Source organism: Gopherus evgoodei, chromosome 1 (genome assembly GCF_007399415.2).
Source record: "Gopherus evgoodei ecotype Sinaloan lineage chromosome 1, rGopEvg1_v1.p, whole genome shotgun sequence".
In the NCBI taxonomy this organism is placed as follows: domain Eukaryota; kingdom Metazoa; phylum Chordata; order Testudines; family Testudinidae; genus Gopherus; species Gopherus evgoodei.
This window is the reverse complement of record NC_044322.1, coordinates 163,843,169-163,856,983: the sequence shown is the minus strand read 5'-3', so window position 1 is coordinate 163,856,983 and position 13,815 is coordinate 163,843,169. Positions and strand designations below refer to the sequence as shown.

Sequence of the window (13,815 nt, the reverse complement as noted above, 5' to 3'; positions counted from 1 at the left end):
ACACATTGTCCGGCATGGTTCAGGGAATAGTTTGTAAATTTACTTCCCCCCCCACGTGAAAGAAAAGGGAAAGAAATCGTTTCTTGACTTCTTTCAATGTCACCCTATGTCTACTGAATGCTGCTGGTAGACACGATGCTGCAGCAGTGAAGAGCAGTATCCACTCCTCTCCCCTTCCTGGTGGCAGACGGTGCAATGACTGATATCCGTCATCACCATCAGCCCGTGAGTGCTCCTGGCTTTCCTCAGGTGAGGTCGGCCAGGGGCACCTGGGTAAAAATAGGAATGATTCCTAGTCATTCCCAGTAGATGGGACAGAACGGCTGGTAACCGTCCTCATCATAGCAACTGGGGGCTGAGCTCCATCAGCCCCCTCCCTTTCCTGTGTAAAGAAAAGATTCTGTACTGCCTGGACTATCATAGCAGCGGCATGCTGGGCTCCTCCCCTCCACACCCTTTAATGTCCTGCCTGGACTGTCATAGCACCGGGAGGCTGCCTCCCCCTCATTTTATCTCACTAACAAGTAATTGTTTCTTATTCCTGCATTCTTTATAACTTCATGACACAAATGGGGGGGGGGGCACTGCCACAGTAGCCCAGGAAGTTTGGGGGAGGAGGGAAGCAACGGGTGGAGTTGTTGCAGGGGCACCCCCCGTGAATGGCATGTAGCTTATTATTTCTGCAGGATCTGACACGGAGCAGCTGTGCTCTCTGATACACTGGTTCTCTAGTACACTTGCCCCATATTCTAGGCAGGATTGACTATTTTTAGAAACCATAAAGGAGGGATTGACTCGGGGAGTCACTCCCAGTTTTGCTTTTGCGCACCCGGCCGATCTCAGCCAGGGGCATCCATGATAGCATCAGACAGTACAGAAGGACAGATAACAGTCATCTCATTGCCAATTTACACCGGCAGCAGATGGTACAGAACAACTGGTAACCATCTCTGCTATCATGCAAAAGCAAATGAATGCTGCTGTGTAGCACTGGAGTATCGCCTCTGTCCGCGGCATCCAGTACACATACGGTGACTGTAAAAAAAAAAAGCTGAACGGGCTCCATGGTTGCCGAGCTATGGCGTCTGCCAGGGCAATCCAGGGAAAAAGGGTGCGAAATTATTGTCTGCTGTTGCTTTCCCAGAGGAAGGAATGAGTGACGACATTTACCCAGAAGCTCCCGCAACAATGATTTTTGCCCCATCAGCCACTGGGCTCTCAACCCAGAATTCCAAGGGGCGGGGGAGACTGCGGGAACTTTGGGATAGCTACGGAATGGCTACCCACAGTGCAACACTCCGGAAATTGACGCTAGCTTCGGACCATGGACGCACACTGCCGAATTAATGTGCTTAGTGTGGCCGTGTGCACTCGACTTTATACAATCTGTTTTATAAAACCAGTTTATGTAAAATCAGAATAATCCTGTAGTGTAGACGTCCCCTAAGAGTAAGAAGACAGAATATGCTAGACAAAGAACTTAGTTTGAATGGAGACGGTCATAGCTAAAGGAATGGAATAGAGGTTTTTAAAGAGAAATTGCTTGGTATATTTAGTATTCCCTAAAACTAGTGGACTGACAAGAGCCCAAGTCCTCTTTATCCACAACAGGTGCTGTTCAAAGAACGGTAGTGCTGACTTCCCCACATTGCTCCGGTAATATACTTCAACCCTGGTATGGAACCACCTCTGTTGGTAAGAAGGTATCCTTGGCCTCCCTTGCAAAGCTGCTCATTAGAGCCAGTGGTGGTAGTTTGTATTGTGGCCCCTTGCCCACTAGAAACCGAACTGAAACTAGCAGCTTGTTTAACATGGATTCTGAAGGTACCAATATTTCTGGGTCCTTACCAACTTTGAAATTTGTAGTTTCCAGTGTAGGGCAGGTAAACAGCCTGGGGAATACCATGTATATTGGAATAGACAAGCTTCTACAGACATCCCCTTCAGCAATCTGAATGTTCTGAATCTCTGTAGCATCTCTAGCATAACCTTCAGCACAACCTGGAGAAAACAAGTATTAAGGTGAAGGAAGAAAAAGTAGCACTAATTCTACTAGAAAGTTACCAAACATAATTCAAAGGCTGAAGGCATTAGCAAAAAAAAAAACCAAACAAAAAACACACATCCCTTTTGCCCATTAGAGCTTTATGACTGTTTAAAAATTACATCTGAACACCCTATAAATTGATACTTTCTATATACAAAAAGTAACTTTTGCCAATGATTTCTACTGCTTTAGACAAGTATGCTATGTCCATTTAGAATATAAATATTCAGATAACCAGTGTGGCATATTCAGATTTTAAAATGTACATGAAACAACCTACCACAAGTTTCCACACGTACTAACTGTAGCTCAATACTTTTGACTGCAGCTTCTGCATTCTCCACCACCAACTCCCCAGTTAGCGGTTGTGTAATGATGCAGTTAGTTGAGTTGAGATGACCTTTGATGAAAAATTTTGGGAGCGAGGCTCTCTAAATGTAGGGTGGGAAAAAAAGTCACATCGCTAATCATAAAGAGCACAGAGAATGCTAAGTAGGCAAAACACCCTTCGTGGAAAGAAGCAGCATAAGTATTACTGAAGTACATAAAAACCCTACATTAAAAGAACATTAAGGTTGCAAAGTCAGGCCCCTCAAAAGTTACAAAATGCCAGGATCAAGCTTCCCTGTGCAATGTTAATGGAGCATCCCTGAGCGCATGCATTGTGATATAGTCTCTAATTACATGGTAACTTTTCCCCCCCACTAGGTCCCTGCACAGGATGGACTGTGGATGAATCAGGATCTTGAGTGAAGGAGGCTGTTGCCTGTAGGACCCCTGCTTTATTTTTTGTGGCAGTTGGAAAGTTTTTAGTGAATGAGGCAGGGGATTGCAGGGAAAGAAAGGAGGGTCTCAGTGTTAAGGCAGTTGAATGCTGCCGTGAGAACTGATTACTATCCCCGCCTCTATCACCATATAGCTACGTGATACTGGGCAAGTCATCTGAGCCAAAAGTGATTTAATTGTCTGTTCCTCATTTTCTGGTTCCCAGCTTGAGATGCTGGGGTCTGATTTACAGAAGTGCTGAGCACTCACAGCTTCATCTGAAGTCAATGGGAGCTCTTGACTGCCATATTCCAATGACTTGGTTGGTTCCCAGTAAGGGAAATATAAAAAAGTAACTTGTAACCATTACTGAAGAAAACTTTGTTAACAACACAGCATCAACACAAAAGAACAAGTGGCACTGCTGTCCATTAAACTGTTGCTTAGCATATCAGGAATCAAAACTGACAAGAGGAAAGGAAGAACTATGGACTAGCGGTGGAGCAGAATCTAACAGTAGTCACTTATCTCACTCCTCACACCAGTTCACACTAGAGTCAAGAGAGTCACCCAACACCACTTAAGGCATTTTTTTGAAAACAAAATGTTTACCTCCTTAACATTCTGTAAGGTTTCAGGTGTAATTGTGAAGTCCACTGGGCTTGGCATCAACTTCCCTTTCTGAGGCTATAATGTAATGAAATGGCAGTATTGATATTGGATACTCAGTATATAGAGTTTACATGATAATGTACACACATCAAATCATGAAAAGAATTCCCTTCCATATCCCATTACTTGCAAGACTGGCTTAGAAGCTGACCTAATCATTTTACAATGTCTAACTTTGAAATATAGTCTTTAGAGAACTAGGTGTAATTTTTTTAATAAGAAATTGACCCATTTCATGTAAAGTCCATTAAACGTTGCAAGAAAAGAGGACATGATCATGACATGGACCAAAGACAAGTAACCGAGTGTTACAAAGTAACCACATTTTGACATTCTAATTCCTGGATATTCAGAACTATCCTTGCCATTACTGCAATAATGCATGACAGGATGTGCATTACTAGGCTACTGGTGCCTGCACAGGGCATGTTGTGTGGCGAGTCACAAGATTAAGTGCTTTAAACCAACAGCCTACTAACGCACACCTTGCCATGCTGTTAAAGTAGGGCTCCTGATTTTACATATTGGTGTTGGCTCCCCCCCGAGTTTTGTGAGATCTGATGCAATGTGTCCTTCTAGTAACACTCAGCCTTCCTAATAAGCAGATTTGAAAAAAATAGTAAGGGAAGTTATATATGCACTTCCTCTATTATCTTGAGCATATTGATTGTTTTTCTAACCCTCTCTATCTGAGGTGCCCTCCCTGCACTATTTGAACTCCCTACCATCACCCAGTGAGAGCTCTTTCAGATGCAGGTTATGGCCCAGTGCTCTTCTCAACTAACTCAGTCAGATACTCAGCTGCTGTAATTCAGTGTTGTTCCACTGATTTTGCCAGCTGAGGACCTATGTTATCTTTTTTATTTTTTTTTAATCTGTATTTGGAATATTTCAAAACCTCCGAGTTTAGCTTTTACAATAGAAAGTAAGTTTAAAGTGACTTAAAAGGCCCTGAACTGCTGCTGAAATGGTAGTCTGGCACTTTGCACAGAAAGGACAATGTAACTGTCATTTTAATCCTCAGTTAACTGCCTCTCTTTACCCTCATGCCAACGAGGTGCCTTATCTTTGTTCAGCTCCATTCACGTTTCAGCAAAGCTTCCATTTAAAATAAGTGTACGGATTTTTTGTGTGCCAATCAGTGATGAGGGTCCCCACTGTGCACTGTTGGGAGTTGATGCAGTGCTGTATTATCAACAGAAGGCCCAGCTTGAACTCTGCAGTTGTTTTACTCTCCATTACTTTGTGTCCATAGTAGTTTCTTGTGTACAACTGCAAAAAACGGGGAAACTGCCAGCCATAAACAAACACATTCTCAGTTATGGGAAAAAACAGTTGACAAATTCTGGCAAAGGAAAGAAGGATAAGGGAAAATATTGTGTACTGACAGTGAGAATTATATCTACAGTAGAACCTCATTAGTTCACACTGACTGGGAGATTCATGGTGAATTATTGAATTCTGTGAACTTATGAGTGCTATACTCTGAACAAGAAATAAAGCAAGCATATGGCGTAATATATAAGCTGCTCATTATTTTGACAACTGTGGCTTATTTATAATACTTCATAATGTACTAGTTAACATAGCATATTACGATTTTTCATTTTACAAAATGTAGGAACAAGATCTCTATAGTGTCTTGCTATTAAATCTTTGCTGACATGAGCAATTTTTGTATACGATACTGAAGTTCTACTGTAATAATTTTCATTACTGATGATGAGGGGAACAAAACATCTTTAAGTATATTAGCACTCTTCTTATAGAGCTCCTTACAGGAGCTCAGCATCATGTGTATTCTAGCAAGTTTTGGGTCGAAGCAAATGTATTTTGCTTGTTACATTTGCGCAGATTATACTGTTTATAGATGTGTGCAGAGCACATGTATAATCAATACAAATCACAGTTGCACCCATTTTACTGAACATGTTCATGATGAAAGGCAAAAGCAGTTCATGCCATACAGCTAAAAATGTGGGCCTTGATTCTGCAATAAATTCCACACAGGTGCAAGAGTCCACTTGCACAAAACTAATTGCAGAATCAAGGCATTAGTTACAATAGTCATTTCTGAGCCCACCACTATCAGAACAACTTCATAAGAACACCAGCTTTATGTGGTCCCTATAGATATGTCTACATTGCAATTTAAAAAACCCATGGCTGCCCAGAGTCAACTGACATGAGCTTGCGCGATGTAGGCTAAGAGGCTGTTTAACTGAGGTATAGACGTTTGGCTCTGGGACCCCTCGGAGTTCGGGCTCCAGCCCAAGCATCTACACTACAGTTAAACAGCACCTTACCCTGAGCCCAAGTCAGCTGACACAAACCAGCCACAGGTGTCTAATTGCAGTGCAGACATTTTCTAAAAAAGCAGCAAAGAATCTTGTGGCACCTTATAGACTAACAGATGTTTTGGAGCATGAGCTTTCGTGGGTGAATACCCACTTCGTCAGATGCATGACGAAGTGGGTATTCACCCATGAAAGCTCATGCTCCAAAACGTCTGTTAGTCTATAAGGTGCCACAAGATTCTTTGTGGCTTTTACAGATCCAGACTAACACGGCTACCCCTCTGATACTTGACATATTCTAAGAGGCTGTAAACTTGTCTGCAACTAGATGCAGTCTTATTTCCACACCCAGAGTAAGGGACCTAAATCAGTAATTTAGACATCTGAATACAAGAGGCTTGATATCTTCCCTTCACCAATGCTGAGCACCCAAAGATATCAATCTCCAGTGGGAGCTCTGGATGCTTAGCACCTGGGGGAGGGAAGGTAGGAGTGAAGGAGTAGGGGGGATGAGGGGGGAGAGAGAGAGAGAGAGAGAGAGATAGATCAGGTCATCCAAAAGATACTTTTGGGAGCACACAACACCATAGTATCTAGATACTGAGTAGACCAGTATGTATCTAGGACATGAAGGGAACAAGCAGGCAGAGAGAAGGGGGGGACTGAGGACTAAGTGGGAAAACAGGAGGTTTTCTCAAGATAGCAAGCTCATCGTCTCAAACATATTTCTAAGGTTAAAAGAGCACGTTTAAAAGAAGTTAAGGTGGAAAGGTTATGTAAATTATAGCATGAGGTCCTAGTTTATGTCTCAGTTGCTAGGTGCCACAGTAATACAAATGCTTGAAGCCTGAATACTGCTAACTTCAAAATATAAAAGAAAGCACAAATACCAACCTTCCCTCCACCTTAGGTCTTATGCCTTGTTAGTATAGGAGGACACATACAAGTTACAGCATTACATCTTGTGAACATCACCATATAAGACTGGGCACCAAACATTGCTAAACGGAACAAAACTGCAGAGATGAAAACATCAGTTAGTTGACAGAGTTAAAAATCTCTATATTCCAACTTACTGGTGAGTGGACAATGAATTCACAAGTCTTAGTCAGGTCTTTGGCCAGTAGAGAACGTCGCATATCACACCGAAGGGTATACTGTGAGAAAGATTGGGGGATAAAAGAGTCTTATCAAAGCTTTCTTTCATCTCCAGCATGGACTTAGAGAGAAATCATTCTAGAAACACTAAGTCTCACTGGATATTTATATTAACATTCCGTTTATAAGCAGTTTATTAAAGGTCAGTAGGCAACATATATTCTTTAATAAATTGTTAATCAATGGTTATAGAGTGCTGTAGAGTCCAACAGGTTGCTTCTAACCATCTATATCATGTAGTACTCATGTATCTAAACACCCTATAACATCTACTAATCATTTTTCAGCTCCTTATAAACTGAACCTTAAAGTGTAATCATTGAATATCTGTACAGCAATAATGCTCAGAGACCTCACTCAGGACCAAACCTGATAGCTCTCAATACTGATCACATAACAGAAAAATATGTTCCCTACCCAGCACATCTTACAATCTATTTTGTTCACTCTACTAGTAAAAGAAAAATGAATACAGAGTATTGGGGGGAGGGATAGCTAGTGGTTTGAGCATTGGCCTGCTAAACCCAGGGTTGTGAGTTCAATCTTTGAGGAGGCCACTTAGGAATCTGCGGCAAAAAAATCAGTACTTGGTCCTGCTAGTGAAGGCAGGGGGCTGGACTCAATGACCTTTCAAGGTTCCTTCCAGTTCTAGGATATAGGTATATCTCCTATAATTAATTAATTAATGGTAGCTACTCCCAGCTGAAGAATAGTCTTTACGTATTTCTTTAGTCTAATCATTATCAGCAGAATACTCACCAAAACCAGTCTGCTATATTAACGAGGAAACTGCCTAAAAGACTGTAGTACTAATACTAATCAACAGATGTTATGTCCGGGTTCTATAGGAACATTACAAAGTCCCAGTTAGCACATACCTACTTAAAGCATTGTTTCTCACCCTTTGCAAGTTAGTAACTTATTCAAAACCAAAAATTTTCATAACTCTTACATGTACTTTAAATGTAAGAAAAGTACCACTGGTAACAATACAAAGTCAATATAATTTGTGTGCATTTTGAGAGGCTGACATAATACTTGACCAGTAAGGGTGTGCAGGCTGCAGATTTTCTTTGGATTGTAAAATTTAACACTTTGCAGTGCCCACCCCCCAATTCCCTTTCCTGACCTACCTGGGGGACGAAATGCACAAGTCAAGAATCACTGATCCAAGGTACCTGTATGAGCCTAGTACAATCCAAGCACCTCATGATGATCAGTGTTTTTTTATCCTCAGCACTTCTGCGAGGTAGGAAAATAGCATTTTCCAGGTGGGGAACTAAGGCACAGAGATTCTAAGTGCCAAGGTCACATAAGAAGTCTGTAGCAGAGCAGAGAATTGAACCCTCATCTCTCAAATCCCTAATCACTGGAACAACTCAGGTCATCTGTTGCAGTTCTATGAAATTTAAAAAAAAATTTGATGGATGTTTCTGCTAATGACATCTTTGATTATTCTAAATGAGAAGTTATATTCTGTTCACAATTTATGTTTACTTCACCTCTCAATTTAGACAATAAAAACATGTTAACCACTTTCTGGTTTGTTTATAAACTGTTTCCATTTGAGTTTTTTTTATTTAAAAGCACTGAAACACTTAAGCAGCACATAGCTTCTTATGTAAAACCTAGACATCGGATCAAATCTCTTCTGCGCATCCATTTTAACAGATATTAGTGTGTTCTATACAATCTGTTCTTGGAAGTCAGATTTCATTTTATTTCTGGCGTGGTACAGCAGAGCAGGAAACAATGAGACTGAAAGGCTGGTGACAAGCTAATGATAGGCCTGGTCTGGACTTTTTTATTAAGTCTTAATTGGGAGGGGGTGGGGAGATGGGTAACTGGGTGGGTGATAGGAGAATGGCCAAAGGTAACATATATACCAATCAAATCATACCTCACTAGAATCAGTACTAATTATAAACAAAATATCTGGATTACAGAAAGCAACTCAACTTGTTTTGGCATGTTTTTTGCAGACAACAGATGTTAAATTAGAAAGAAAGCCAAGGCTAAGACTAGGTAAGGGAAACATCAACATTTAGAAAAGGGAGCCTTTCACCATAAGGGCCGTCCACAGGATATAAAATTTAGAAACAAACTAGCCATATGCAGAGGCACATAGTTTACGTAATATCAACATCTGCCATTGACTGCCACGGCTAACAATTACATATGCGTTTTATTTTTGAAGCATAGAGGGACCTACTGTGAAGAAGCCTGGAGTAAATGTAGGGAAACGAGAGCCTGAAGTTCAGTATGAGAGAACTGATTTAGTTAATCTGTAAAAAAAGGAATTTTCCTCCTCTTTTAAAACTGATTGGCATTATGGATAACCTATCTGTAAATACATTAATTGGTTTTTAAAATATCAAGTATTTTCCTTTAGCACTAGCAGTAACAGGACAATTCAATAATTTAAGAGAAGATCCTCAGCTCTGCAAAGTACAGAGAGAAAAGAGGTCTCTATCGTTGGAAGAAAGGATAGACTCCTTTTGTGGCTGCTTTCTCAATATAAATGAATCTTTGGCAAGATTAGCATTGAAAATGGAGTGATGGCTCTTCAAATAGGGTATTTCAAGCAGAAGATGGAAGGATGATCACTGCTTGGCTATGCTGAAAAGTCTGATGTACAAGATCACACTAAGTTTGCTCTGCAAAAGAGGAAAATATCGAAAATATGCAGGTGCGTGCACACGACAGACTAGAATGAGTTTTATTCTGGCGCTTATCATATTTCCATCCAAGACTTTTTTACAAATAGGTGTCTCATGACATAAGTCACTTACCAGAAAAACCTGACAAGAGATTCTTGAATTTAAAATGCTTAATGAAAGATTTAGTATCCTACTGCCAGAAAGTTAGAAAAACAAATTACAAAAAAACAGAATACTACCTTAAAGCAGCTGCTGCAGCTGAATGAGAAGCTATTTGCATGAATCTACAGGATTCATAATGAACAGATACAGCAATTATACTTATGATGGAAAATCCTGATAATATGCATGATCATAACAGTAGAAATAACATATTGGAAAAGGAGATATAATAGTCTGCTGAGTCAAATGACCTTTCAGCTTTATCAATGTGTGTGTAAAAATTAAGACTGAGGGGAAAAACAGCTGAGGAAAGTTGGCAGTTTTTCAAAGGGACGCTATTAAGGGCCCAAAAGCAAGTTATTCCGATGGTTAGGAAAGATAGAAAATGTGGCAAAAGACCACCTTGGCTTACCCTTGAGATCTTGCATGACCTACAAAATAAAAAGGCGTCATATAAAAAATGGAAACTAGGTCAGATCACGAAGGATGAATATAGGCAAATAACACAGGAATGCAGAGGAAAGATTAGAAAAGCAAAGGCACAAAATGAACTCAAACTAGCTATGGAAATAAAGGGAAACAAGAAGACTTTTTATCAATACATTAGAAGCAAGAGGAAGACTAAGGACAGGGTAGGCCCACTGCTCAATGAGGAGGGGGTAACAGTAACGGGAGACTTGGAAATGGCAGAGATGCTTAATGACTTCTTTGTTTCGGTCTTCACTGAGAAGTCTGAAGGAATGTCTAGTATAGTGAATGCTTACGGGAAGAGGGTAGGTTTAGAAGAGAAAATAAGGAAAGAGCAAGTAAAAAATCACTTAGAAAAGTTAGATGCCTGCAAGTCACCAGGGCCTGATGAAATGCATCCTAGAATACTCAAGGAGTTAATAGAGGAGGTCTCTGAGCCTCTAGCTATTATCTTTGGGAAATCATGGGAGACGGGGGAGATTCCAGAAGACTGGAAGGGGGCAAATATAGTGCCCATCTATAAAAAGGGAAATAAAAACAACCCAGGAAACTACAGACCAGTTAGTTTAACTTCTGTGCCAGGGAAGATAATGGAGCAGGTAATCAAAGAAATCATCTGCAAACACTTGGAAGGTGGTAAGGTGATAGGGAATAGCCAGCATGGATTTGTAAAGAACAAATCGTGTCAAACTAATCTGATAGCGTTCTTTGATAGGATAACGAGCCTTGTGGATAAGGGAGAAGCGGTGGATGTGATATACCTAGACTTTAGTAAGGCATTTGATACGGTTTCGCATGATATTCTTATAGATAAGCTAGGAAAGTACAATTTAGATGGGGCTACTATAAGGTGGGTGCATAACTGGCTGGATAACCGTACTCAGAGAGTAGTTGTTAATGGCTCCCAATCCTGCTGGAAAGGTATAACAAGTGGGGTTCCGCAGGGGTCTGTTTTGGGACCGGTTCTGTTCAATATCTTCATCAACGATTTAGATGTTGGCATAGAAAGTACGCTTATTAAGTTTGCGGACGATACCAAACTGGGAGGGATTGCAACTGCTCTGGAGGACAGGGTCAAAATTCAAAATGATCTGGACAAATTGGAGAAATGGTCTGAGGTAAGCAGGATGAAGTTCAATAAAGATAAATGCAAAGTGCTCCACCTAGGAAGGAACAATCAGTTTCACACATACAGAATGGGAAGAGACTGTCTAGGAAGGAGTATGGCAGAAAGAGATCTAGGGGTCATAGTGGACCACAAGCTTAATATGAGTGAACAGTGTGATACTGTTGCAAAAAAAGCAAACATGATTCTGGGATGCATTAACAGGTGTGTTGTAAACAAGACACGAGAAGTCATTCTTCCGCTTTACTCTGCGCTGGTTAGGCCTCAACTGGAGTATTGTGTCCAGTTCTGGGCACCGCATTTCAAGAAAGATGTGGAGAAATTGGAGAGGGTCCAGAGAAGAGCAACAAGAATGATTAAAGGTCTTGAGAACATGACCTATGAAGGAAGGCTGAAGGAATTGGGTTTGTTTAGTTTGGAAAAGAGAAGACTGAGAGGGGACCTGATAGCAGTTTTCAGGTATCTAAAAGGGTGTCATCAGGAGGAGGGAGAAAACTTGTTCACCTTAGCCTCCAATGATAGAACAAGAAGCAATGGACTTAAACTGCAGCAAGGGAGATTTAGGTTGGACATTAGGAAAAAGTTCCTAACTGTCAGGGTAGTTAAACACTGGAATAGATTGCCTAGGGAAGTTGTGGAATCTCCATCGCTGGAGATATTTAAGAGTAGGTTAGATAAATGTCTATCAGGGATGGTCTAGACAGTATTTGGTCCTGCCATGAGGGCAGGGGACTGGACTCGATGACCTCTCGAGGTCCCTTCCAGTCCTAGAGTCTATGATTCTATGATTCTATGAAAAAGAGTCAGAAAAAGAACTGGGAAGGCTCCACTTTCAGACATCTGGGATTAACAGAAGAGTCTGGTGTGAAAAATAATTTAAGTACTAAAAGCATGCTCCGTGCTCAACACCTTCTCCCACCCATCAAGAAAACATGGGCCATGCCTGAAAAAGTTTAAAATAGGAGGCCAGATCTTGCCCACACTGAAGTCAGTAGACAATATGCCTATTAACTTAACTGAATCCAGGATTTGTTCCAAAAATTAGAGACGAAAGAGATGTGACTTGGTCACTCTAGAATATTCCCTTGCCAAAGCAGAACTGCTCCCTTTCTATATTTGAGTGTTTTTTCCCAGTCTAGTTTTAAGTGATTCAATAATTCAAGTAATTGTGCTTCCCTCCTTTAGGAGATTACTTCACACTTTAGCAGACATCATTGTTAGGAAGTTATTCCCTGATATTAAAAATCTCTTTACTCTTAAATTGTATTCCTTGGATAACTCTAAACAGTGTCTCCCCTTCCTTGATACTTATACCCCACAAGCTACAGGTGAGTCCATGTAGGTGGATACTTACACCTGTATGGATGTTCCTTGGAGTCAATGGAACTCTGCCCACATGGATCCAGCTGCAGGACTGAGAGCTTAAGGTATCTCCCCTGACCTAAAAATTGACCTCAAAGCCAGTTCCTTTGTCTCTAGTTTTTGTTACAATCATAACCATCTTCTAATGCACCAAGGTGTCCATTATGGAATGCGGTATTCTAGCTATCGTCTCATCAGTACTTTATAGGTTGGAATTAAACTTGTCTTATCTGGGACATGATAACTGTGTATGTAGCCCCTCTGTGTATGCAGCATTTTATAATTATACTCTGAATATTTTTGAAGTTACTTTTGACAACTTAAGAGGCTGATAAAATACACTTTCATCAACAGTATTCTGTGCAAGTCTCTCAGTTCAGTTATAAAAAGTAATAGTTATTAGTTTCTTTTGTACTATATACTCACAGCAATGGCTGAGGGGGAGGTGTGAAGATTTTGGTTATTCTTCACTAGTACTCTTGTGCAAAGCATCTCTCTAAAGGTAATTTATTTTAATGGATTCCTCTGAGCTTTATCTTGATAAACATAAAACTTCGGGGGGGATAGGGGAGGGAAGTCTCCCACTAGTACAAAAAATATACATGTTCAAGAACAGATTTTCAAAACATCTCCTTACATCACATTAGCCAGAGGAAAAAGTTTTCCAGTTAGAAATCCCGCACCTAATATTAAATGTTTTTACCATACTGTTGCATTAACACAAAAATCAAAAAATGCAAAGCAGTTCTTCCCACAGTAACTACCTACCACACTGCATGCACATTTAGGCAGACAATCTGTTGCTACATAAAATCATAGGAAATATGCACAAGCAATGAGGTTTGGCTCTAAGGGACCACAGTTCTCAATTTTGTGGCTTGTATGTGTAAAGCTCAGCTGTGATACTGCATGACCATAGTTTTATTTGGCACTAAAGGTAGCAGAGGTGCAACCCTTATTCATGAACCAAATTCACGTAGTTGCATATTCAAGATACTGTAATTCATCCACTCCTTATACTATAAAAGCCATTATAGATTACAATTAACGGATGGATTTTTAAGTCCTCCTGTAAGAGTCTGCATACACCCTTCTCCT

The 13,815-nt window shown here is 40.5% G+C and overlaps 1 protein-coding gene across 6 annotated transcripts in view; it reads right to left on the bottom strand.

The window, feature by feature from the left end:
- The window catches only part of VPS26C (VPS26 endosomal protein sorting factor C), a 107,701-nt gene that overhangs the window by 78,270 nt on the left and 15,616 nt on the right, over positions 1-13,815 (bottom strand). For all 6 annotated transcript variants that reach the window (XM_030577930.1, XM_030577884.1, XM_030577912.1 and 3 more), the window contains 4 exons: positions 6,858-6,938; positions 3,425-3,499; positions 2,328-2,478; positions 1,849-2,001 (listed from right to left, as the gene is read on the bottom strand). In XM_030577930.1, the coding sequence (XP_030433790.1) occupies positions 1,849-2,001; positions 2,328-2,478; positions 3,425-3,499; positions 6,858-6,938 (460 nt within the window). The remainder of the gene's footprint in view (positions 1-1,848; positions 2,002-2,327; positions 2,479-3,424; positions 3,500-6,857; positions 6,939-13,815) is intronic.